General features: G+C 39.3%; 1 protein-coding gene across 2 annotated transcripts in view; it reads right to left on the minus strand.

Annotated features, from left to right (window-relative positions):
• The window catches only part of LOC124631359 (mediator of RNA polymerase II transcription subunit 13), a 65534-nt gene that overhangs the window by 37176 nt on the left and 410 nt on the right, over positions 1-27948 (minus strand). For both annotated transcript variants that reach the window (XM_047165724.1, XM_047165723.1), the window contains exon 2: positions 7544-7850. In XM_047165724.1, the coding sequence (XP_047021680.1) occupies positions 7544-7850 (307 nt within the window). The remainder of the gene's footprint in view (positions 1-7543; positions 7851-27948) is intronic.

Raw genomic sequence — 27948 nt, forward strand, 5'->3', positions numbered from 1 at the left:
GCCAATACAAGAGACAGAACAAGGCATTGTTGGATCAGCTGTTGGGCATGTAGTGAATATTAAAATATTCCGCATCATGTATAGGCGGTACACGAGTAATATTTTCATACAAGTGCGTGTTACAACTATTTGTGTTGGTTCCGTGAAGGTCGCTGGACACGTGGTCGACACGTAAATTAGATCGGGTGCGTGGGGGCGCGCGGCTGCGGGGGTTAGGACCGGCCAATAGGCGGACAGCGGACGGGATCGATAGAAGGCCGCGCCCGCGCTCGCATCCGCGCCCGCGTCCGCGCGCTCCGTGCGATTGATCCAAACACCACCCGCTTCGCAACCAACCCTTGTCCTTGTATTGTTCAAGTGCTTCGCATGAAGGCTGCGACGACACACCAAACGAAAGGGATGCAGTTACTTGGAAACAAGTGGAAAAAGCTTTTCTACTACGTTACCAAGTGTTTGAGAATAATGTGGAAGAATTGAAATATATTGCTGCATAAAATGTTGGTATGTCTCATCTGCTCAACAATGGTTTGGATTCGAGACAAATAAAGGCGAGCACGTAGCTCCTATTTATGAGGAACATTGTTACTGAGCAGCTAAATGGGACGAAAAAACCGGCAGGTTGGACAGGCATTATCGCGAAAATGGCGATATTCTCGTCTGAATAAATGTTCGAGATACAAAAGCGTGTTGATATGATGAGGTCGAGCGATAAAGTGGCTAGTATATCGCTGCTGTATTAATAATTAAGGCGAGGGCGGGCACACGGGGGTGCACCTTGACACCCCTTGAACCCGACCGCTCGCCCACCTCCCCGCTATTTGCATGCGCCAGCCCGCCAGGTGTTGAGATATACCAGTAATTGGACGGTCAATTTGATTTCATAGAAATGACTGCGATAAATCATTCCGAATCGCAAATATATTTAAACGGATTGGGTTAACATAATGTATTTACGATTTACTGGGCACACTGAGTGATGAATATTTTGCTCAATGGAAGTACTATTAGTCATTTGTGCCATTAGTGTTAACAAAATAATTTAATCGGTCACTTTATGGATTATTGTAGGTGGAGTAGTTGACAAGTGGTTGAGCACTAAACAAATTACTCGATTTTCCAATTTAGCTTAGTTTGTAATGCTTGATAATTGTTATGAGAATATTCAGATCTAGGATATGTGTGACCTTTATTAAATTCATTAGCGCAGCGATAAAGCTGTTCCATCTGAGTGGTGAGCACGCCCACTCGGGGTGGGTATCGTGACATTTGCACCCCCGAGCTCGCGCACCGCCCTGCCGCATCCCCCTCGGCCCACGTGCCTCACCCGAACAATATACCAAGTAGCCTTCGGGCGTCTTCGGAGGTTACTAATATTCATAGTAAACAATGAGTAACATTTTTGTAAGTATCAGGCAGAGCTTTGATAACGTGACCTTGCGAGATGTTTACAATATCTCATAGTATTCTGGAGGGTTGTGAATCTTAGTGTAAGCATTGAGTATTGCTTCTTAGCTGACAGCTAATACATAATAAACAACTTGTTTCTCAGGTTCAAGTTACATAACGAGTATCAGGAAAGCGTTTGGAATTCAATTTTTAGCGTTATCCAGGCAACCCTCATACCGCAAAAAAAGAAAACATGCGACATAAACAAGGAACAAAAAACCGCACTTTGGCTGCAGAGTTCCGCGTCCGCAAATCGGCCCCCTTGCATCCCCGGCGTGGAACCGGCGCGGCGAGGGGTTGGCCTAAACAGATTATCCGCTGTCGCGTCCGCCGGCAGGTCAGGCCGTTAATCTCCGCGCAAATAGGCTCACGTACGACCGTGGAACTGTGGTACCCGCTAAAATTATAACCGCCGCTGGACGGTTAAATATTAAAGGGAGATCGCTACGACCGATATGCAGCCGAGACGTGTTAATCTGTGTTTTTATAAGGGTAAGCCGCGCGTTACAACATGCTACTTATTATTGTTGATATGGATATCAACATATTCAACATGTCTTAATTTTCGGACGGCAGCATATTAAATGAAGATGATATTATTTACAAACAAGTATAATGAGAATGATCATTTGAGACCGCAAATACTTGTTAAATTAAACCTCTGACTGGTACAAAGCCAATTTAAAACTTCACAGAAGAGATCGATTTGCCGGAAACGAATGAAAATTCAATATCAGAGTCGGACTCTCAATAACGAGCTTGAATGTCTAAGTTAACTCTATAGAGTAATCAATTGTGAAGTCGAATGTATTTCGTTGGCCGGTACGAACGGGAAATTGCCATACGTCCGGCTATTTCCGTCCGTCCGCAGTCGCGCGTACGACAGAACGTACCGCGACCTTCGAATGCAGTTGCATACACAGCGGAAAATGTTTACAGTACCAAGAAGGAGTGCGAACAGACGACGTTCCCACCAGCCACCTCCAACATTGTCAAATATGCAACTGATCCTGTTTTAAAATGAGCGAAACCAGTTTGCGAGTACGCTAAAAATAAATCCGCTGTAATATAACGCTGTAGTGGTTTGGGAAGCTCATTCGTTAATGAGAGTCAGAATGTAATAACCCTGATGATTAACTTCAGTAACGATCAAATAAATTGGTACTATACAACAAGCCTGCAAGCGCATTGTACTGCAGCTTGTATATTGCGAAATCACACGATACGAGTACAATAAAACATAAATGATAAAGTCTAACGTCGCCGGAACGTCCTTGCGGTACCCGTTTCCATATAAGCGGAAACTGGGTGACCGGGAGAGATTTATCGTAGCAATAACGGACTTATTTTTAGAACGATCCTCGAGTGTTTCCACTCCAAAATAGCTCGACATCAATATGCGAATACATCGGAAGACCAAGCATTTGTATATTTGATTAAATTGTACGGTAATGCAAGACCTAAACAGAAAGATTGCGGTTCAATTGCTTTTATCTTTTTTTACTTGCGTAACTGGTCAAATTTTTAGCGAATTAAATTCTTGATGCGCAATATGCTTTCTTAGAAGTGATCCACTAGGGTTCAGCAGTCTATTTGTATGCATATTGACACCATTATTCGAATTTATCGATATACACATCCAAGACGCGTAATCAGCCCTTTAGTTAAGTTGGCAGCGTTTCAACAAGCGACACATGCCATGCCATGCTCATGTACTCTCGTACAGTAGCCATGACAGTGAGGCCGATCTGAAAGCACTTCCTTTAGCACGTCAAGGACATGAGTAAGAGGACTTTGACCGACGGTGGGACAGTATTTACTGAAGCATATTAGCATGTAACTTGTTGTTATACCCTATAGAAATGGTAGGAAAGAATACGGGCTTCCCACGCTCGACTCAATTGTGAGACACGGAGCTCAATATTGCGGCGGACAATATTCTTATTGCTTATGTGTGGTACTTAAGCAAATCATAATTCTCTAAACTACTCATCCTGATAATATCAAACAAAATTATGTCCAGAGTTTTGTAGCTAGCTTTAAAATTAAGATCAAAAAACATGTATATGCCCAAGAGGAATCAGAAATGAACGTAAATAAGTAACAACTGAGCGCAAAGAAAATGTTCTCAGTACGCAAGAAAATTTCCACGCCTCACGAAAACTTAATTGGATATTGATTCGGGGGAGGGTAAGTAGTAACGCGTAACGAGTTCATATGTGGCGGCACGCTCGCAAACAGCGTCATTCAGTTTTTAACATCTGTATCGGCAGGTCGTAACCGAGCGGATAACACGTTTACTGTTACTTAGCACATAGGTGCGATATTACACAACTTTTCCTGTCGACTAACGCCTTTGTGGCATATTCGGTCGTAACTAGTGTATTGTGTTATTGTTTTAGCTTTATTGTGTTTTAGGTGAACGATCTTTAGTTTTTAGCTAACACTTATTTTTGGATTTATTGGGGCTATATGATGACGTATTTGATACCTTACCTAGAATCCAAGTCTTACACCTATATACAGTGTTACAACTTGAATAATAGTAGTAGCTGATAAACAGAAATCCTTGACATTAACACCAAGTTATTAGCAAAAGAGCAATAATCTGGTGTTTATCTAACGTGCGGCTATCAACCTATCGAGTGGCATGTTGACTAATAGAATCGCAAGGTTGAAACAATTGAGTCGACGACGGCCAGCGCCCGTAGGAGTCCGTAATATGACTGCGCACGGGCCCAAAGCCTCAAGGGCTAGCAATTTCCTAAGAAATATGACGCTTGTTTTGAAGGATATAGCATTTGAACGGTTCTTGATAGACGAGAATAAGACATACAATAAATTGATGCTTGTTATGTGGAACTGAAAACTTATTGGTCCATAATACAATGGCAGATTTTGACTCTTTTTGTACAAGAGTCAATTGAGGTGATAAAATCACAACTGTTCAAATAATTCTTAACAATTTGGACTGGTATTTATACAGCTGTATTTCTTATTTTTCAGCTTTTCGGGAGGCAATTGATATAATGGAAAATATAAGGATGCTGAATGTTTACTTTTTTCACTGTATCAAGTTAACCGCTAAACAAACAGTTAACAAGGGTAAAGTATTATCGGTATTCAAAAACTCGCTAGGAGCGCAATGTCAATGTCGAGTTATACAATCATCAATTGACCTTCGCCGTGTGTGTATATTGATCTGGTTCAACAGTGTTAGATTCTACTACTGTAAGTTTTTATGAGGCATTCCATTTTCCAAAGAAAATGTTAGTTTTGCAAAGCACTTTGTAGTGTTTCTTGGAATTGGTCAACGAAACCAACCCTCTTTAGAATTAACTTTTGTCTGGCTGCCAGTTGGATTTTGGGTTATCAACAAGTAAATTACACATTAACTTTTTTCAGTGGAAACGTTCACTGCGGTAGAATATAAACATAAAGAAACAAAGCAAAATTATTGTGCCAACAATTTTTGTTGAAGGAAAACAAAGCCCCATAAAGTAATAAGCAACGTCTAAAAACTTAACCCGAAGGCGTGAAACAGTAGTCCTTTCATGCTTCTTTGTTAACATTTGATATGTTTACAAAGTATTACAAGTAAAGGGACGTAAATTATTTTATACAGAGTATCGATACAGAAACGTTGACATCGGCTGGATAATCATATGCCGCAAACCAAAACAATGGATCGGGGACCAAAATAAAGACCGTTTATGTAGATTTATGTCACGTTCTATTTTAGTATTCGACCAGTCGCGCGTGAACTTGCCCGCTAGAGGGCGCGCCGAGAGTGGCGCACGCGCCGCCCGATTTAAATAAGAGCACAAGAGGAAAACTTCAACGTTCGAAGAACGGGGATGTTAGATTAGTCACTGCACACGTAATTTCATGACTATTTCGAATTACATGACACTGCTATGGATTTCATGGTATTTAATTAGAGGTAGGAAGACGCCAATGAGATGGTAATAATAAATGCATGAGTAAATCATACGACACAGAAAAGTTACTATTAACGTACGGGGAAATATCGAAGAAGTTACAATACATTTGCATAAAATGTTTGTTGAAAAACACAAAAATGAAAAACAGGAGCAAATATTATACCACGTTAAGAAGGCATGGCGTGAAAGAATCGCTACAATTTACCCTTCAAAGATTGCAATAAGTCATTCGTATCCCGCAGCGAATCCAGAGGTGAGGAACAAAACCACCTGTTGAATCAAATTGCTTCGAGAAAAACATTTGATAGATGTCCGCTCAGAAGCTTTCTAGCACTAATAAAAAGCTCTCCACTTAAAAGCTCTTAAACAAGTGTAATTTTAAGAACTCCAGACGACTTTATTGTTGTTTACAATATCTGTGAAACTTGACTTGTGTAACTCAAGTTGATTTTATGTGTCTTTTAACAAAGATACTTTCCTGATTTGGCTTCTGAATAAGTTGTAAATGGAAATACTTGTCATTTGATGTTATGTTAAACATTGATTAGGAATCTTTCTATTATTTTGACAGTTTTTTGGAGTTTTTGAAGTTCTGATGAAAATAACAGTAAAAAAAGGAGACGAATGGAAATCAGCCACAAATCTTTATCCTCACTGAAGAATATTTTTAATTCAAGCTTTATAACAAACCTACATAGAGAACTATTCACATAACATGCAGAGGCGTTAAACCGTATCGTGACGTACAATTGTGTTTCCTATAATTGTACAAATATTTGTTGATTTCCAACAACAATAAATAAACAAGTTTATGTGAAACCCTAAATCTTTTAATCCCACGGTTTATTGTGTTGTTTTAACACGTAATAAACAAACGTGAGTGTCGGTATTAAGTTAACAATATCAGGAAAACCATAACGTTCAAACACTCATGTTGACTTGTAATAAAAACAAGCACCATCTGCTTGTTATCTCTATATTTTCAGGAAAGGCAATTACGAATCTCTTTAGAACTGGGAAATAAGAGGAAGAAAAGTGTGTTTAGAAAAGCTGAAATACAGGAGGAAAAGTAAAGCAGCAAGAATTTACTTAAGATGAAAGGGGCAAGTGTCCCATAGAACCGCCCACTAAGAAGGCCGACGGAATCGAGGTCATGTCTCGGCGCAAATTGGGCGGGCGGCCTCACAGGCTTGCGCTTATGGCCGACAACTACTGCTCAAATATAAATGAAGATCTTCAGGATTACCAGTGCCAGAGTAATGAAATTTTATGTTAGCGCTACTCTGGAATGGCCGACAAAGCGTATTTTTGGCCTTGGCATTTCCAAGATAGGTATAACGCTTTAAAATGTAATCAACGAATAGCCTGCAGCGAATACTATTTTAATAACTTAAGGAATTTGCGTCAATGGGTTTGAAACATTTTATACTGTATTGCCCAAATAGATAGAGCCTGAAAGAGAATGAAATACAAAACTTTCTTCAAGAATTTGGAGCTTTTGGTAAGTTTTGCATTTTTGGGAAAGAAAACCAAAGTAGGCAAACCGTATGAATCTCGAATATCTCTTTATATCCCTTCATAAAACACCCTAAAACCCTCCTTTCTGTTACCTCGAGAGAAGCAATTTGAAAGGAGAAGCGAAAAGTACTTTCCAATTCAAATGTAGTCCCGACCATCGTATAAAACACTGGGGGTAAACTTGCAAGACTCATTCATTACGTTGATTACTTGCTCAGTTGTTCCCGGGCCGGTTCCTTGCTGAGTTCCCTATTGTCGACGGCATGACGTCCGCGTCGCGAGATCTTAATCTTTCTGTTAATTGTCGCGATACAGTCTCTCGGTTTGGTTAACGAGCTGTTAACTTGAGCCATTGTGTCGCCCGTCTTCTTAAGATAATCTGCGTAAATTGCGTAATGTCCTACCGTGTAGTTATACAGTCTATGTAAGCGCACACTTTGGTAGTAAAAATTATAGTTTAATAGATTCTGTTTTTTTTTTTTTTATACAAGGTTGTATTTAACTCTTTTGATAAGGTCAAATTGTCAACAGATTAATTTACAAAAGGATGATTTCAAAAGTATCGAAGTTTATTTGAGAAGAGAAGGGAATCTCTCTGTAATCGAATAAGAATAAGCATAAACAATAATACTCACGGCTGGCAATAAGTTCTGGTGCAACTAGACCATTCAGGTCGGGCTCTTCGCCGTACCAGAATATCCATAGCTCTTTAGCGGCTCGGAGGGAGAGGGGCGGCGGCGCGGGGGTGCTCATCTCATAGATGTTGTCGGGCGGCGGCGGCGCCGGCACCCGCCGCCACACGCACAGGATGTCGCCGGCCAGGCAGCGCGCGTAGCTGCTGATGACCGGGTCCGCCAGCGGCGCGCCGCCCTCCTCCCCGTCGCCGCCGCCGCTCGTCTCCCCCCATACGAGCTTACGCCATTTTATGCCATACAGCTCCGTCTGCAATAGAGAACAAAAGAATTAGCATTTCATCCTAAAATTCTAGATAGACGGCGCATGGGTGTTTTTATCAAAATTTAAATGTTCGAATTGGATTGCTATAAACCAGTAGTTCTTAACCGGTGGTCCGCGGACCACTGGTGGTCCCTGGAGACATTCCTAGTGGTCCGCGAAGCTTTGCTTCGCGTCGTTGCTATACGTTATCTAACTTTATTTTTACCGACTTATCTATGTGAGCAGGGGTTTTCGCATGGACGTATATAAGTTAAGTTTCGGGGTCCGGACCATCCCCCCTTCCCATTCATATCCATCTTACTTGTCCAACAGTAAAAAATGTATGTTTGGACTACATTCTATGTAATTTTAATTTTGAGTCTTAAAAAAAAAAAAAAATTCGCGCTCGCGTCGCTCGCGTATTCAGAAGCGCACTTATTCTTGCATTTGTCAACAAACAAAAAGTTAAGTACGTTTGGGCTACATTTTACGTAATGTTTATTTGAGTCTGAAAAAAAATTCGTGCTCGCTTTGCTCGCGCATTTGGAAACTGCATAAGCATAGAGAAGAATTCTGAAGATAGTAAAGAGAATGCAGTCACAAAAATCTCATTAAATTAAAATTTGTAAATTTTAGTTTTTTTGCTAAATAATAAAGAAATGAGTGCTAATGATAAAGTGTGCTTGATTTCTTTATCAAAGAACCCTCAATTTAGGTAAACCAATGAGGTGGTCCGCGGCATGATAAACTTTTGGTGAAGTGGTCCCTCATGGCAAAAAGGTTAAGAACCACTGCTATAAACACATGAATGCACTGGACAGACGAGATGCTGCTAAAAGATTATGTCGCATATTATCTCAATACAAATACTCCGCACGTGACACTATAGGAGTGAGTTTGTAAACAAACAATAGACCGTCGCGAAAACAATAAGAAATCCGCAACGCCGCTGCCTAACCTGCCAACATGGACAGAATTAATCGTCCGCATAATCAGGACGAAAACTGCACAGAGGCCTCGAAATTGTTCTAAAATTGTCTCTGGCAAGAGTCCAGGGGGACAGAGGTGCAAGATCAGAGGTATTCTGCGTCGCACCCGGAAGCCACCGTGCACCGCAGCGAGGAATTATACTTCGTTGTAAACTATCTCACAAAGCTTCTGTATGGGACTTGTTCGTAATATACGTGAGATGTGCTTGCACCCGGTTGCGTTGTAAAAACGCGATAAGGCTACACGAAGCTCTAACGCCGAGATATTAACCGAGAATGTTTCTGTAGTCCCCACACGTGTTCTGTACATTAAGCAGTTAACCTAACGTATAAAACGGAGCGGTTATTTTATAGATAACAGTAATTAGTGGGTAAACATTATGAAAGTATTTTATGAACATCTCAATTATATTAAACGCGATGATCGTGTCATCGGAAGCACCTGTGCCTGCTTTTATGGGTAAAAAGCTTTCATAAATACTGTATAATAACCATTCAGTGGCGCAATTCATATTGATGATATTCTCATAATATTTAAACTGAACTTATTGAATCAGCTGAAAGGCTCACCATTAAAATCGCAAGTTGTTCGTTTCTGAGCAAATACAGACTCGATTACTTTAAAATAAATACGTAGAATTGCGATGGACATCACACAGTACTTTCGCTTTTCTTGTTTTGATCTCTGAATTGAAAATATTTACATGGAATTCCAAGTATAGTGCTGTTTTCCGCGGTTGGTTGTCAGTAAAGACTTGAGGAAGTAATATGGCGTGCGTGGTCGAGAAACTTGGAGCAAGTCACGATTTGAGCACTATTAGAGCCAGTTCATTCCCTTGCATGATTTCAACAGTTTCGTATACAAGTTTATTTGCGAGTACCATTAGGTCATAAAGTAAAATAATGCCACAGTTTGACCGTTAAACTTTTCATTCACACATGAGCCGAAAATGAGCAGGCAGCCAATTAGTTTCCCATTCACAGCGCCATTAGTGAGCGTCAATTGCACGCCGAAGTGTGGGTATATGCGGCAGGTGGTGTTTCGACCTTGGGTATGCAAATATTTTATCGGGTCAAACACCCATCGCCCCTCGCTGGACACACTAACCTATCTGTAACACTTCTGTTTTTCTAGTCTCTTAAGTAGTCGTTCTCACTTTCATTAGCCAGTTCTAATGAAGTACCATTTGCATAACGAAAAATAAACTTTATGATAATCGTAGTACAGTTATGTATTTAAGTTTGTTTATACTGTTTCATGCAGATAAAATTTAAGTAATACACTTTATTTTAATTCAAATAAAGTAAAATGAAACTTCTGTAAAATAATGAAAGGAGGTCATTAAACGTAAATAACGTCAAACATACACACACATGTTTATTGTTTAAACATAATAATACTCGAAAGCTTTCAACCCTTTACCGCTCGCGGTCGGCGCTCACCCGTTTCTGGTCATTTAAATAAACATAAAATGATACACAGATATACTTGGTTTTAATGGACGATAAGTTGGGCGTAAATATCTGTTATTGTGTAACAGATAGTTATCTTTTAATAATATAAACAACATGTACAAGTGCGTGCGATAGTGATAATTCTTTTAGAGTATCGTGAATTGAAACTTATCAATTTTAAATTAAGTAACGTAAGAAATAGCAGCGTGAACGTGAAGCGTTGCCAAACTTAAATAAGCTTTCGTTTCATGAAGAAGTCACGCTAAAAGACGGCAATTAGCGATTAATTAGGTAACAGACAAGGTTAAGTCGTTTGTAGATTTTCCACGTCACAAGCATCTGCGGCGGAAGGCCGCACACCTGGCAGACGTGACGCGTGGGGTCGCATCGACCTAACGCGATAAGGGGAGGAATAACTTACTCCAAACGAGTTTAGTGTAAACTTCCAAATGAGGGGTTATTGGTCGACTCTTATACTTATAACGTGACTGCAAAACGATATTTACGTACTAAACTATACAAGTCAGTCGTTTATGGTGTGCTGTGCTATGGAAGTTTTATTATAGTTTTATTAGCCACAGTAGTTAGGTTTTTATTGAAATATAATGTGCGTCTATAGTCGTGGTGGCCTAGTGGGTAAAGAACCAACCTCTCAAGTACGAGGGCGCGGGTTCGATCCCAGGTCAGGCAAGTACCAATGCAACTTTTCTAAGTTTGTATGTACTTTCTAAGTATATCTTAGACACCACTGACTGTGTTTCGGATGGCACGTTAAACTGTAGGTCCCGGCTGTCATTGAACAACCTTGGCAGTCGTTACGGGTAGTCAGAAGCCAGTAAGTCTGACACCAGTCTAACCAAGGGGTATCGGGTTGCCCGGGTAACTGGGTTGAGGAGGTCAGATAGGCAGTCGCTTCTTGTAAAGCACTGGTACTCAGCTGAATCCGGTTAGACTGGAAGCCGACCCCAACATGATTGGGAAAAAGGCTCGGAGGATGATAATGTGCGTCTATAGATAGTGTGACAGAGATTGAATCATATTGTACGTAATAGTGGTTGTATAAAGCGGTTGTTTATAGAGCATCAGTTCAAGATCAAAGATCAGGAATTCCTGAAGATTGATTGAAAGGCTGTGTTCAATTAGTAATTGGATCACATTCTCGAGTACATATGGAGGAATGCGTCAAGCTCGATGTCGTGAATGTTCGTTCGGGCGGCGCCGGGGCCGGCCGGCGGCCGCTTTCTAACGCGCCCGATGCGCCCGCGCAGCCCGCTTCACTTTCTATTGTACCAAGTGATGACTTGACTCCATTTTATACTAATTTACTTAATTACCCGTAAAGCTCGTACATAATATTATCATAAATTGGGTTGTATAGATTATAACAGGTTTCAGATATTATTTGTAGATTTTGACCCATTAAATATCATCAATGAACCCGAATAACATGTTTCATATGATAGCGATAGTCTTATCTAAGGTAAATAATATGAAGTCTAGTCTAAAACCAAGGGCAATGGGTCTATGACTGGGAAATCCCCAAATGCAAAATCATGCTGTGCTGCTATTCGCCAAATACTTATGACAGCTTTTTTTTTCATGAGTTTGACGCGAAGTTTCTTGATTCTATCGAATATGGAACTAAATTGAACAGGCTAAGCTTTCAAGAATAAAATCAATCTTATAAATACCTTAGTAATGTATGCACGAGTAAGTGAGCGAAGGAACTCATCAATAATACATAGTGTAAGCGAGACGCTAATGTATTTCCAATACACCCACACTAAGGTCAATGGATCACAATAAAAATTCAAAAGCTGCAATATCTTGCGGTGCTATGACAAAATCGCGCAGTGGATATTAAGCAAAAATATTCCTCGACAAAGACCATACTGCATAGGGCAGAGCAAGTTTGTCGGGAAAAATCTGCGGTTATTTGAATTTTAAAATGCGAAACGAGCGACGGATGGACGCCTAGCCCGACGATAACACCCGGATGAAGCCGGTCGAAAGCCGTGCCTTTTCCGAAAAATACCGGCTGTAGCTGTAAAGCGGTGTTACGTCACTCCGCGCAGCCTTTGAAAAGTTTTAAGTCAAATGAGAGCAGGGCTTAAATAGTTTGCAATTCTCCCCGTGTTGGGAATTAAAATGTTCCTCGCTAATGTTCGATGTCACCTTACGTATTTGGGTTAAATAAATACATAAATAGCAGTAGTGTTCCCATTTGGTCCCTTTATCGTGTTCGCCCACTCAAATACACGGTGCGCTGGCGGCGTGTCCCTACGTGAGTCTTTTGCAGCACTGTGTACACATATTTGGTCATACGCACTCAATGACTAATAGATGCAGATATTCGTATGTATGAGATGATTACTGTCAACCTTATTCTTCAGGATTCCTCTACCGAGGTTGATAAACATCGTTATCGTTCAAATAAATGAATAAGGAACTACTTTATAATCCGTTTCCTGTAAAACAATGATCCCGTAAAGCGATCATAACCTAGAACGGAAAAAAACTGCATGTCCAAAAAAGTCGAGCACCGCTAGTCGAGTGAGCGGGACAAACATATGAGACGTGAGCAAGACCGCGGCAATCGCGAAAGTGAGAGGAGGCGAGGCGCAGAGTGGCAACATCGCGCGGTTACGTTACTAGCGGGGTAAACAATCGAGGATGATGTGACGGTGCGCTGCGCGTGCGACCGCCCCCGGCCGTGCACTTCGCTACTGCATTTTTGACGTGTGACGTCACTAGATGCGTTTTGTTTTCCGATCAAGAGGGGGTGACTGTTTCGTTTACCTGTCTTTCTTAGTGAAAGAATATTTGTGTTGAGTTTATAATCTCTAGTCTCGAGTGCACATAGGTTGGAAATAGTCACCTAAAAATAATCGTGTTTGTAAACAGTCTGTGAAAATTCACGGGTGTCGAGTGTTGCGGCTGTGCTGCAGTATTTCGGCACAGTTATCGTGTCCGCGGTGCGTGCGTGGTGTGGCCGGCCACTGGCCACTTCCGCGAACGTCATCATTATTATGGATTGCGCGTGTTGAACTTATGTCACACGGCTGTTGCTATGTGCCTTACCTTATTTTTCTGTATGTGGTAATTGTAAGATTTTATACAAGCAAGACAACCGGTTTCAAGGCCAAAAGATTGTATGCAAAGTTGTAAACACTGTATAGGCCAAGAATTTACAGTTTTGAAGATTTTTTGGTATTATTGTTTATATCAATATACAGGAAGTTTTGACATTTGCAAAAATACTGTCAGTGTGGCTCATGAAGCAAAATCTGAATACAGACGAGAGCAGAAAATTACATGATTCCTACTGAAAATCTAAATCAAAAATTCATAGAAATGGATACGGTCAGGATTGAAATAAATTGCCTTTAAACATGTAGATGAAACCTTTACAAAACTGTTAACATATAAACATATTATCGCATTAAAACCACTAAAGGAGACAATATTTACTGCGGACAACAGTTACCTGGCCCATACGTAGGTACATACGCACTCACACACACAGATGCACCATAAGCCGACAATATACTACCACATTACTTGCGAGTGGGCGGCGGCCAACGGCAACACTTACCATTTGCTATTCCTCACTCTATCTACTTCAAGTGGAGCGAGAGAGATAGCTTGTTTGGCCGCACAGTTTTTACCAATGTTGTCATGATAAAATGATTACCTTTGACCTCAGAGATTCGTATCACACGCACGTCTTTAAGTTTTCGCCTGTTCCTCAGTGAATTTAGTTGAGATTCAACAACAACTTACAACACAAGAATAATTAAATGCAAATAAAATATGATTGAGAAACTTGATAACTGTGAAAATAAAAGTAAAGCAACAGTTAATAAAGATGTTGAAGCGGTTGAAATGCCTCTCAATAAAAACTCATCCATACTAGCTGAATACCAATCAATTCCAACTTTGCGTTTCATTCAATGATCGGCAATCTGCTCAGAGGAAATTAATGCCATATAGATAAAAGGAAGGTAGTGGGCATCGAGCAGGAAAACACAGACATAGCCATGTTTATAAAAGCAAGATTTACATTCTCGTTGTACAACTAAGCTTGTATGTCACCAAGGGCGAGGACACGCACCACGTGACCAAAGATAATAGATCCTGCATTTATTAGCTCGCCGGCAAACGTGAATAAAACACACCGGAATATTTTCAACAGATAAACAACTTTACCAAGAGTAAGAACATTTCAAAACTCGCAGTTATAATTTGAAACTGTTCAAAACTGATTAACAGACTATAAAGTTGACTGGCTTACAAAATATTTGTAGCAATTATTTATCGCTCAAAACCGTGAACGATATATTGTAAAGTATCGATAGTCAATTTCGCCGACTTAACAAGTATGATATTGCATGCACGAAGGTATTAAAATGGAATTGTTATGCGGCAAACGCGTCCACAGGCACGCGCCATGGATCGTTTTAGAGGCCACATCGGCGCTTGCGCATGTATGTCTACATTCGCACAAGCACAACAAAACAGACTGGGGATGTTACCATAATGCAATGTCCATTAGTTTTAAGTAAAAATAAACTCAAGAAATACATTAAATGTAAAAAAAATATCAGAAAGTACCGTACTGTAAGGAAACAGAATAAGGTGAACAACTGTATGCACCTTAGGAGAGAACGTGTGAATCTAGTACAGCAGTTAAATACTTGTTCCCTTGAACTTGAACAGTGCAGAGCTACCTATGACCTGGACATACAGCAGTTACACGACCAGCTAACCGTCAAAGAAAAATTGCTTTCATACATCTTCAGTAAATATGAGGATTGTCAAAAGGAACTAAGTGCCCGCTTGCAGCAGGCCGGTGAGCTAGTGGACCTGGTGAAATATAGTGCAGAGAAGTATGAGGCATTGGTAAACAATCTCTCCTCCAACTGTACACAACCTGACACACTGCCTGAACCCCGGCTTGCAGCTAATCTGCCAGAACCCCCTCAGTCCGTTGAGGGCTCCTCTAACATCAAGCAATTTAATTCAATTTTATTCACAGACAGGTTTGGTAAAGGTATAGGCTCCTACATTCAACACTCACTCTCTAAATCACACATTGTAACTAGTCACTGCTACCCTGATTTACATTTCAATTATATAATAAAAAACATAATTAATACTCAGTTCGATGCTAACTCCACATTAATTCTTTTAATAGGTGATAGTCTTGATTTAACTAAAAGTGACATTGCAAATGGTATCAATGCCCTAATAAAACTCGATCTGAAAAATATTATACTTTGTGCATTACCATATTCAGATTGCTCTTCAGACAAACAAAATAAGTATGTTCATAGTTTGAACAATTTCTTGTACACTCTGACATGTTGTCATAGCGACAAATTATTGTTTTTTGACACTAACAAGTTTGTTAGTGATTTTTATTTAACAAGGGAATGTATGTATTTTCCTAATAAATATAAAGATGTGATTGCTTCTTTGTTAGCATATAATATTAACAGTGTCATAGATAACAATATGACAAAACCTAGGATAAGCGACGAATCAGTATTGTCTAGTTTACCTAACAATACGGTGATTGAATATTTAAACTAGCACCTGAGACAATAGAAAAGCATTGTAGTAACCTTATTCTCTTTCATCAGAATATAAACCGCTTTTCTGGCAAAATTTTAGATATTGAATTATTAATTGATAAATATTCTATTGATATAATATGTCTTTGCGAGACATGGTTAAAGCCTGATAAAATGTCATTTAATGTAAATAATTTTGTGGTTGCCAGTGTGTTTAACAGAGTTTCAGCTGAGGGTGGAGGTACAATAATCTTATCTAAAAGTAATTTAAAATTTAAAAACAGATTAGACATTAGCTCTGGCTCTGTTGATCGCGTCTGCGAGGTAGCATGTGCAGAGATAGAAAGCCATATAATATTATGCGTATATAGACCACCAGCATCAAATTTTTCTTTATTCCTCATTCATATGGAAGATATTCTCTCAAAAGTTTTTAAAAGTAATAAATTAGTCTATATTTGTGGTGATTTTAACATAGATCTTTTGTCTGAATCATCTGATAAATGTAACCTTTTAGCGTTATTTAATTCATTTAATCTAAATTATTTGTTTAATGATCCTACTAGAATTACGGCTACTTCCAGTACCTGTATTGATAATATATTTACTAATAACAGTAATATTGAACATTCTTCCTTAATATCTGGTGTACGGTCGGACCACAAAGGTCAGCTTGTTAGTTTTAAAGCGAATAAAATAAATTCATTAAATAAGAAAATTACCTTTAGACCATTGAACAAAAAAACTTTGCAAAAATTTAAAGATAATACTTCGGATAAATTAAATTGTATTAACATAGACTGTAAAAAGCCAAATAAACTATTTAAACATTTATTTAATACACTCTGTCTGGAACTTAATAAGTCATGTCCGAAAAAAACTATTGAAATCACTCACAAATTTAAATTCAGTGAATGGTCTACTAAAGGGATTAGGATAAGTAGGGATGTCTTATATAACTTGTACCACGAAAGGTCATTGACTTCTGATCCATCTTTTCACGATTATGTAAGAAACTACTCGAAGATATTTAAAAAGGTATGTATTCTTGCTAAATCGAAATCAATTAGTAATAAAAGGGAACAAATATAATGACCACCATAAAATGCTTTGATACCCTTAGTTTTGTAACCAGAAATATCTACTGAACACCAGAAAAATAAAGTCTAAAAATGTAATAGTACCAGCTATTTTAGTCACGACTTCACTTTAAATTGTATTCGACCACCAAATTTAGTAAATGATCACCAACTCTTGACGACCAAATTAATGTATTATTTTTGCCTAAATAAGTCACTGTGATTGCCATAAAATGTAGGCTTATTACCAAATAAAGTATTATGATGCCATATTAAGTTATGTGTCCGGCTTGCAATGCATGCGTGAGTGTCAGTATGACGAGTGACAGGGGAAAATGGAATAAAATGACATATTGCACCGACCCCAAGTAAAATTGGGAACAGGGCAGGAGAAAGAAGTAGAAGAATGTGTTTCTCAATACACTCCCTCGAAAACACACTCTTATCGCACTGTTTAGTTAGAGGCATGCAATAGACAATTTTCCACCCTAGTGCAGGAAAAGGGTCCCCATAATCTTATTACATTAATTGTATCAGGCCGAACTTATTTTTTTGGAGTCAGTTTACTTAAACAGGATAGCAAGATGTAAAAACTTTGATTATCATTTTATATTAAAACGCTAGTATAATTTTGATGATCATTTACTACTTTTGGGATAACAATGATTTATTTGGACTCATTTTGCTTAAATAGGATAGCAGAATTTAAAAACTTTGGTTATAATCTTACATTAAAATGGTGGTTTAATTTTGGTGATCATTTACTATTTTTGGCTTACGCATGATTTATTTTGGAGTAATTTCACTTAAATAGGATAGAAAAGTGTTAAAACTTTGGTTATAGTTTTACATTAAAATGCGAGTTTCATTTTGGTGATCATTTACTATTTTTGTCTGCTATTTGTTACTATATCTGGTGATCAGTTAAACATAAGCCGTAATAAAATAGCCAAATCAGACAATAAAATAAAAACGGTCTGGAATATTATAAACGTTGAAACTGGCCAAACCAAAATGCGGGATGCTGACCCGCGGTTAGTTATTGATAATGCTGTTATCTCAGATAAGGTAGAGGTTGCCAATGCTTTTGACACCTTTTTTTCAAACATTCCCGTAGAGGTTACCAAGTCCCTTAATTCATCTTCGATATTAGCTGAGTCGTTACTTCGACAAAACTTCAGTAGAAATGTACCTAGTTTTAAATTTCAATGTGTTTCTGATTACACGATTAAAAGAGCATTCAAGTCTTTAAATCTAAAAAAGACTGAGGACTTATGGGGCTTTTCTGTCACAGTCATTAATTCCATTATTGAGAGTGTTGCCCCAATACTTAGTGAAATTTTTAACCTTTGCATTGACAACGGTATCTTCCCTGACTTGATGAAACTCAGCAAAATTATTCCTATCTTTAAATCAGGCTGTAAGAAAAACCCTTCCAACTACAGACCTATTTCAATCCTTCCAGCCTTTAGTAAAATCTTCGAAAGGATCATGTTAGATCAGATGTTAAGACATTTTAATTTAAACACCATATTTCATGACCGCCAGTACGGCTTCACAAAGGGTAGGTCCACCACTGACGCAAGTGCAAGATTGATCACCCAAATCTTAAACGCCTGGGAAGATTCGCGGGATGCTGTGGGCATCTTCTGCGACCTTTCTAAGGCGTTCGATTGCGTTGACCACGACACTCTCATTTGTAAGCTGAACCACTACGGAATTCGTGGTAAAGCTCTCGCGCTCGTCCTTTCCTATCTATCAAATAGACAGCAAGTAGTGGACATAAGTGGCTCAACTTCATCTGGGTCATTAGTAAAAATGGGCGTGCCGCAGGGCTCAATTTTAGGTCCTTTTTTATTCTTAGCTTATATAAATGATCTCCCGTATATGATGTCTGAGATCTCTGACATTATTTTATTTGCTGATGACACTTCCCTTGTCTTCAAAATTAACAGAAAGGAATCTAGTCCCATAAACGTAAACGATAGCTTGGTTATTCTGAGCAAGTGGTTTGCCGCGAATAACTTGCTTCTTAATTCTTCTAAAACGAAATGTATTAAATTCTCTTTACCTAATGTAACACCAGTAGGGCTCAATATCGTTCTGGACGATAATAAGTTAGATGTTATTAAGCAAACCGTCTTCCTGGGCATCACCATAGACTCTAAATTGCAATGGGGTGCTCACATCTCAGCAATGTCAAAAAGGCTGAGTTCCGCAGCTTATGCAGTCAGAAAAATAAGACAGATTACTGACGTTGCTACTGCTAGGCTCGTGTATTTTGCTTACTTCCATAGTATTATGTCCTACGGTATTTTATTGTGGGGGGCAGCGGCGGACGTAAATTCAATATTTGTACTCCAGAAAAGGGCAGTTCGTGCAATTTATGGCCTCGGCCCTCGCGAGTCATTGAGAGAATTATTTAAAGAAATTGAAATACTTACACTTCCTTCTCTTTACATTCTTGAAAATATAATGTTCGTACGCAAAAACTTAAATCAATTTATTATTAAAAGTGATATACATTCGATTAATACAAGAAACAAGCACAAACTAGTAGTTCCGAGATTCAGATTAACGAAATCGAATAAATCGTTTTTAGGGAACTGTGTCCGTTTTTACAACAAGCTGCCTAAGTGTGTAACCGATCTCACGGATATAAAATTTAAGAACACTGTAAAATCCACCCTCATTAAAAAAGCTTATTATAAAATTCAAGACTTCGTTGACGATAAAGATATTATATGGCGATAACTCATCTTTCCATGTGTGGCTTCCCTGGCAATTAAACGTCTTTTTCTTTTCTCTTTGGATTGTATAGATTTACTGTTTACCTTTCAGTTGCATTGTATAATTTTATCAGCTTACTATTGTTATGTAATAGAATGTTTGTGACAATATTACTTTTTAAAAGAGTGTCTATGGAGTTTCTTGCCGGCTCTTCTCCATGAGACCAACTTTTTGGAACCGTGCAACTAATTTGACGTTTCATAAGAGCCTGCAAAGGCCTATTTGAAATAAAAACAATTTGATTTTGATTTTGACAGCTATGTAAATTGAATCCATCAACAGCAGCTAAACGAACACACAATCATCAAAGAGAAAAAGATGATTATATTATTAACTTAAGGGGATCCACAATGAAAAATGTTGATGTTGTTTCGATTTTAACTTGAATATATTTTAGGACAAATTAAGTCATCATGCGAAGACAAGACGATATATCTGTTTGGAAGTTGAATTTTTAATCGCTGTTTAGATAACGATTATACGAGAGATATTACGTCAGGATAATGTTGCCGGTATCATGGCGACTCGAGGCCAACGACAGGCGGATAGGTAGTGGACAACCTCAGGAAGGAGGTCGACAAACGAAACGGTTACAAGATCGCCGACTGACAAAAATATTCATTAAAGCCATAATTTTTTGGGCTAAAGACCAGTAGTTTTACAAGAAAACAGATCTGTTACCAAAAATTAAGCTGACACATTGTCTCGATATTTTCAGGCCAATTGATATTTCCATAAGGACGATTGAACTCAAGATCTAGATCTAAGGTCCGGTTTCGTCCTCAGAACTGAAGGGTAAAGGGTACGCAGATAGGCAGTACTGGTGCGCTACGTTGCTAACGGTACAACCGCGCGCCGACAGCGGTCAACGAACCCAACGACCTTACGTCTAGTCTAGAAATTTGAAGGTTTGACCTAGTTTTTTTTTTGGTGAGTTAAGCATATTTTGCTTTATAACAATTAAATTAAAAGTTCATTGGAATTAGTTCCAACACCAAGTACTCGAGCCGTAAAATAAATAAAGTAGTAGCTCAATAGCGAAATCATTGATGTCAAGATGTCGGCAAACATTTTAATCTCGAGATTGAGAACTCGACGATTGTTGGTACGAGCCGCCGGCGTGCATATTCCGTCGCAGCCACGAACCTTTTACGCATACAAAGGACGTCGCTAGGATATTGTAGTGCGACAGGTAGTTAGATGCGAGTAGCGACTACATTCGCAGAAATATCTGTTATTGAAACCCGAGGATGTGCGGCGCAATAATGCGAAAGAAAAGCTCTCGAAGATTCGAGAAGATTTCAAACAACCAGTTAACTTAAGTGAGTACAGAAACAATATCGCCTACATTGTGATCTCGATCACTTGATAATTCCGTCTCTTTTGCTCTCTAGACATACCTTCTCACGCGTTAAACCTCAGCCTCTATGGTGACACGTAAACTACTACGTGCTACGTGCACTATTTAACAAGTGGGCCGCGACAAATACGGGAAAGCCACTTGCACGTTTACCAACTCTGTTTTAATTGAAATAATATGATAATGTGCTCACGTTCGGTTCATTTGGGAAGAGTTTCAGTTGCATGTTTAATAAATATTCAACTATAATGAGCATTGCAATTTGTGGAATTGCAATGCTCATTATAAAACTCAACCTTTGAAAAACCCAATAAACGTTATTGACAAATAAGTGTGAAGTGTGAATGACTAGCCAGACCCAAAAATTGCGATTGTCCTCCAAAGAATGCGTCATACATAACTTAACATTCAAGGCATAACCAGACGATTCAAATAACATTAAAATAAATTAGACCCCGATTTGAGAAGGTAGGTACGTCTTTATGGAACAAATCATAGATATTCTCGTCGACGACTTCACACCTTCACGTCTTCTGCAGATGGTGGGGCGAATGATAGAGGTAAAGAGGGGGATTGTAGTGAAAGCGTTTTAAATTTAATCCGATTGAGCCCTCAGACATTCGACCATGTTCTACTACACAGTAATAATAACGATAGCTTGTACTGACAATCGACCACGTCAATTAAACTAATAATTTCATCGGCCAGTGTGCAATCGCTTCGATTCGCATTGTCTGTTGACAGTTAATATTTTGAATAATTTGCAAATGAGGTCAACTTATAAGCGACACATCGGCGAAACGTTATGTAATGTTGACTATAATTATTGTCCACGTTTCTAAATATTGCTATTAGAAATGGTTATTAGAATAATAAGGCATTTAGACACGAATATTATTATTATGTAATGAAGTAGCAACTTCCGAATTTTGACTACAAACTCCGGTGTTTACAAATTATGCATTGCCATTTTGCCATACTATTACAAATAGATATTCGAAACAGGAGGTATGATTCCAAGATGCAGTTCAGAAACTGCAATGAATCTGAACAAGCCTGTTAACTATTAAGTTACTATAAAACTCCACTTGAATAAATTAGTCGAGCTGCTTTTAGTTTTATCGCAGCAAGAAAGTTTCTCTTAAGTTGGAGCAATACATCAAGTTTTACATACGTTAGCTCTTTATAGCCGAGAGGTCGGAATACGTGAAGTTATGTGTTACGCTTGTACAACAACACGACGCAGTTAATCGTACAGTGAAACTTGTTTTCCGTGAGACGAGGGCCAAAACTTGCATGCTAAGGGCCGACAGGCGCTTTCGGCTACGAGCAGACATTTGTAGTGTTCCAGCTAATCTTCAAACGCTGTATTTACTTCTCAAACGATCATAAAGTGCGCTTCGCCTTGCACACGTACAGACGGTGCCAAGTGTTGTCAACACACAACACCGACTTGTTTACACAATAAAAAATATAGGTCACTCTTTACTTTCTCGGTTTGAGACACTTGCGTCCCGTACGACGGGGTGTAGCCGGATTACGGAGTAAAATTACTCGTGTAGAAATAACCTTTAGCCAATAAAAGCGAAAGTGGAGCACAAGGCTAGTGAAGACTTGTTTTTATCGATCGACATAACAGAAACTTGAACACGGTGTTTTCAATGATACTAATGAACTTTGCGTTCGACGGAGATGCATTCAACCGTAACACAACTACAAAGAGTATTGATGAGATCCGTCAAATAGTTATAATCGCGGAGAAATACGGACAGCGCAAACAGTTTTTGTCTCTAGTTCATAAATCAATCAATGGCTTATTTTCATAACAAATAATTATGAATTTGAGCTTCTGATCTCGTTTAGGTCTACTAGTAGTGTTTACTATAAATCATCGAATAACAATGGCTAGTGCTATGATTTAAAATTGAGTGTTTACTGTAGACACAGGACTCGTCGGTGTGGAGTATCGAGCTCTGGCAAAGCATCGAATGTGGGACAGGCACAGAGCACTTCTGTTATCTTGACCCACATATCGTGACCGCGGTCGCGGCCGGACCGCTGCCGCTATTATAGCGGAACACCTTAATTGCCTTCTGATGGAGAACGACAATCTCGGAGACGACAGAAGTTGTGAAGAAGGGAAATAAGGTTTGTTCAGGTAAACAAAACAATAACATTGAATGACCCCAATAACAATTATCTACAATATAACCAACCAACAACCAAAAAATCTAGAAGCCTTCGTTTTCAAGAGCGAATTTTCTAGGAAGTAAGCAAACATCAAAACTATGATAATAAATCCACTATCTCTGACCGCATGGCCCATATCGAGATGGTAACCAAATGAGAAAGAGCGAACATTTTTCCTCGTGACAGTATCATCAAAACAGAACCTTGACCCAGAATGTAGCTCATAACAAGAGGAAAAGGACGTTACGAAGATGCTGTCAGGATCGCATCAAGTGATGTCATATCGTCGGACCATTTAAGACTGGTTTATTTTATTAAACAAATATTTGAATGGCCTTGGTGATTTTATTTTCTTTATGTGTCATACCGACTGGATTTAGGGCCATTCAAAAAACGTTTGGAATGTGGACAGCAATCTAATTATTTTCGTGAGAAATTGTATCAACGGTACCTACACAAAATAGAAAACGTCAAACCGCATATATGGAGTATGTAGAATATGCCGAATTAATTAAACGCAGACATTGAAATATTTTCGCATATCGAAACATTTCCCCTGACTCCAATTGAAGCAAGGCCATCAAGCAATGGAGTAATTCGATTACGCGTTAACTCGAAAATAGTTTTAATTGCCGCGACTCAGTGATACGGACCTTTCTCTTCAATGTGGGTTAAACAAAGGCACTCGTTGCGGAACAGCATCGATTAAGGACGTTGTGGATAGCGCGCGAAGGACGAACTCGCTCGATTCAAGGACCGACCTCCGTCACATGAATGTGTTCATTATATATTATTAGACATACTCTATTAAAATAGTCGTTGTGATAACTTCGATAAGCCAATCGACATTCATTGCTGATAATTCGCTATCGTGCAATAATTTAAAACCACTTGACATGTCATTGTCAACCTTTAAAAAAGTATCAGCTGTTTATCTTTAAGGAATGGTAAGTAGATTCTTGTGATTCCTAGAGAGACCTTGAGAGACCTTCAGTGACCTTCGAGTGATAGCACGAATGGTGGGATTTGTGGTGCAATAATCCATTGCATGAAACAGATCCCAGGAAAGTATGAGCAACACTTGTTCGTTAGTCATTTGCATGCGTGTTTAGACTATATTTTCCCACAAGCGTCACTATCCCATGCTTCTCACTGATTATTATTTCATTTGCACTATATGATATTATAAGTAGTTATGTACTTAAATTATCTGGCATTTTCCAATCTGAGGTCACTCGATACTTGACACAAACAGTACGTCATACCTATGTCGGGTAACACGTCACACGTCCTAAGGAAACGTCAACTTGTTTTCCTTGTAACTGCAACTGTAGACTAAATTCAATTTAGCCTGAGATATTGTGCTGATTTCTTTTCTGGGATCGTTACATCAATCGTAATATTAATTTCAAGTGTTGAAGGAGCGTGAGATACCGCCGCCGCAACTGTGCGTTTATCATGTGTGATAATGCGGCGTTATATAGCCGGTCGCACTGTAAACAACTATCAACAGTACGATTGGTTACAAAATAAACAGAGCGAAGCTTTCAAAACCGCAAGTTTTGATTCGACACAACATATGCGGGTACCGGGGCCTTTATTTACCAAAATGATCATGCGATTCATACATATTATTTGAACAGTTTTCTTTTTAATCTATACACGTGATGTAGTCTTGCGTATGATAAAGGCGTCAAATTACTTGAACGTGTTTTATCGCAGTGATTACGACTACTAAATTTCAATTCTTGTATCATGAAATGGGACAGTATTGAATTGATAATTTCAATTTATCAGCAATATTCTGTCAAGATTAGTTAGATATAATTTAAACAAATTTTTAATTTTTCCATTTATTTCCGTTCGCATAGGTTCCAGAGCTTTTAATCATTGTAGTATTGCGGTGGCTGATAGCGGCGGGCGCGGCGTGAAGCACCGAGCGCTCTCGTTGGAACCTTGATAGCGTGTGAGTGTGATAACTTATCAGCTGATAGATAACGACCCCCGCGACATAACAAAACTTATAGTTCGTTTTTAATTTACACTACATTTATTCAGTTTCTGTTCGTCAATCATTGATAATTTTGAATTTATTTTAATTGACGAAACCCGAATTCATATACATATGTATGTATTGATATTTTCGTATCAATAACATGTTTGCTGTTTAAGGATGACATGACAAAAAAGTTCAGGATAAACCTTATCCGTTTGAACTCATTAACATGCTACGGCGTGCGTAACGTTGTAGCGTAAGCAGTTAATACATAATTATTAAAATACTATAAACCGGATTTAGTACTAGCCTACAGTTTGCTCCGATATGCGCAGGCGCAGACAGCTTTTAAATACTTTACAGACCCGCCAGATTCAAATGAAGCATAATAACCTATAAGGTCACCTTTATTTTCATTATAACAATGCAATTTTACAGTGAACCTCTGCTACATTTGTATAAAGTTCAAATTATCTCGGATGTAGGGGCAACAAGTAAAGCACTGATTTCAGGTAGATGTTTTTATACCGTCGGCCTTGAGCCGTTCAAGAAACATCGTCTTGTAGCTCTCTCATAACTTATTTACAAGACGTAACTTCTGTTTCAAGAATCGAGTTGTTTTATCTCGTTTCCAATAAGATGAAAGTGAAATTTTCATGTGTGAAATACCATAAGGCGAAACAACAGACTTCGTGTGAATTTATGATCATCGTTAGCATCATACAAGAATTTATGGCTTATAAAAACCAGCAAAGCATTAGACATTTATCATAACATTGTTGTAATTAGGTTGATTACATTAAGGAAGTTTAATAGTAGTATCGCCACTTGGCAAAACATGAAATAATAAAAATAATCCATTGCTTTATTGCCGCCAAAATGGTAGTTAAACAACTCGTTTTAATACTGTTATCCAGTTAATTACATGGTTAATGAAGACTGGTCAATATCAATTAGTGGTGCGATTTATAGGCACACAAAATCTGTTCTTAGAAGAATGTTGAAGAAGTGACCTAGAAGTGGAGAGCTAGGAATCATAACAGTGAGGGAGCTCAGTCAGGATGAAATTGAAGTCGTGCTCTGTATGCACAGAGGGTGATAAAGGGTGTGAGGCAGAGGTTGCGGGGACTCGTGTGTCGACCTCGTCAGATGCCATGAATAACTTAGTGGATAATTCCGACACTCAATGGACATCGTGGTTATGCGGTGACAAATCTATGTAGACAGAAACGTTTATCTTGAAAACTACAGACACAATTCCTAAGTTCAATGCCTGGGAATAATTGGATGTTGTTTGCACACTAAAACAAAACAAGTGGAAAACTTCAGCTAATAAATTAGCTTGGTTCCAAATATTACCAATGAAAACATTGTTACGGAATGAATGATTATCGCCAGTTCATTCTCATACGTCAAGGGTAAACAATGGTCAAGACAAAGTCACTATGACATACTGCGTATGACTGTACTAGAATTTATAAGACAAAGCGTAAACAGGTAAAAGAACAAAGACGTACATCAGCTACCTAGATAATCACGGTGCACGCAACTGGTGCCTGGGCGGAGGCCCGCTTATGGGAAAGTTACAATCATTACGACCATTCATAAACGGTTGAATGAGCGCAAGACGCCTGCGCAGCCGGTGAGCGCGCGCGCACCGACCCCGCGAGTCCCGCGACATCTGTGATGTCGCCGCGCAGATGCCGCGCATTCCTCGACGTGCACCCAGCCTAGGCGAACCCGCCGACCAGCTCGACAATCCGCGATAAACTTCCTATTTTACTATCCAGTATCTATTAAATTATTCCAAGCATTTTTCGCGCATTGCTCCTTGTAAAGTGTATTGAACCCGAATGCGACACCTATAATAGTAGCCCCGATGCGTCATCGTCTATGTTGTGGAGGAAAAAGTCCACGCGACAAAAGCAACGCTGTCCGCAAACGACGCATAAATAATTAGACAATAAGCAGGCAGGGCAAGAAATCGGTAATTTGTATCGCGTCAAGATAGGCGGAGCGCAGAGGGAGACGGGTGCAGGCAGGCGCGCGCCGCCGCGGAGATATATGGCAACGCGTCAGGTGGAAGTGGCGCCCGTGCTGTGCTCGCTTCTCGCCGAGGACGACCGACCGCCCCCGGCGCCCCGCGCGCCCGCCCCTCACCCGCTAATCCTCACCCGAACACAATCTGATAAAATTCGCGCCAGCTATGAACATTACGCAAAGCTACTCAACACTACAACACTGCGATAATGAATGACCCGACAGTTTTTTTTACACGCACATAAACATTACTCCTCATGTCTCGCTATCGTGTCGCATTATCGAACGATACGAAGCGAAAAATGTAATAAGAAAGTTATTTCCTCAACCTGGCGAAACTAGTCTCGCGAACACATTACGGTCCGCGTTACGGCCAGGTGAATTCAAAATGACCTCTATGGGCCGGTGGCTTCTTGTAGCCTCGCTCGCCGAATGCGTTGACATTTTGTGGGTTAGCAACATGACATGACTCCGAGTTGTTGCGAGAACGATGCCAGGATGACTAACGGCCGGTCGTCATTAGCCGCCTAAACGTAAATTGTCCCATACAAAAACTTTAACGCAATAGATCGATTCGGCAGACGTAGCGCAATAAGGTGGATTTTGTATATCAGCGTCCACTAACGATA

The sequence above is a fragment of the Helicoverpa zea genome, chromosome 6 (genome assembly GCF_022581195.2).
Source record: "Helicoverpa zea isolate HzStark_Cry1AcR chromosome 6, ilHelZeax1.1, whole genome shotgun sequence".
In the NCBI taxonomy this organism is placed as follows: Eukaryota; Metazoa; Arthropoda; class Insecta; order Lepidoptera; family Noctuidae; genus Helicoverpa; species Helicoverpa zea.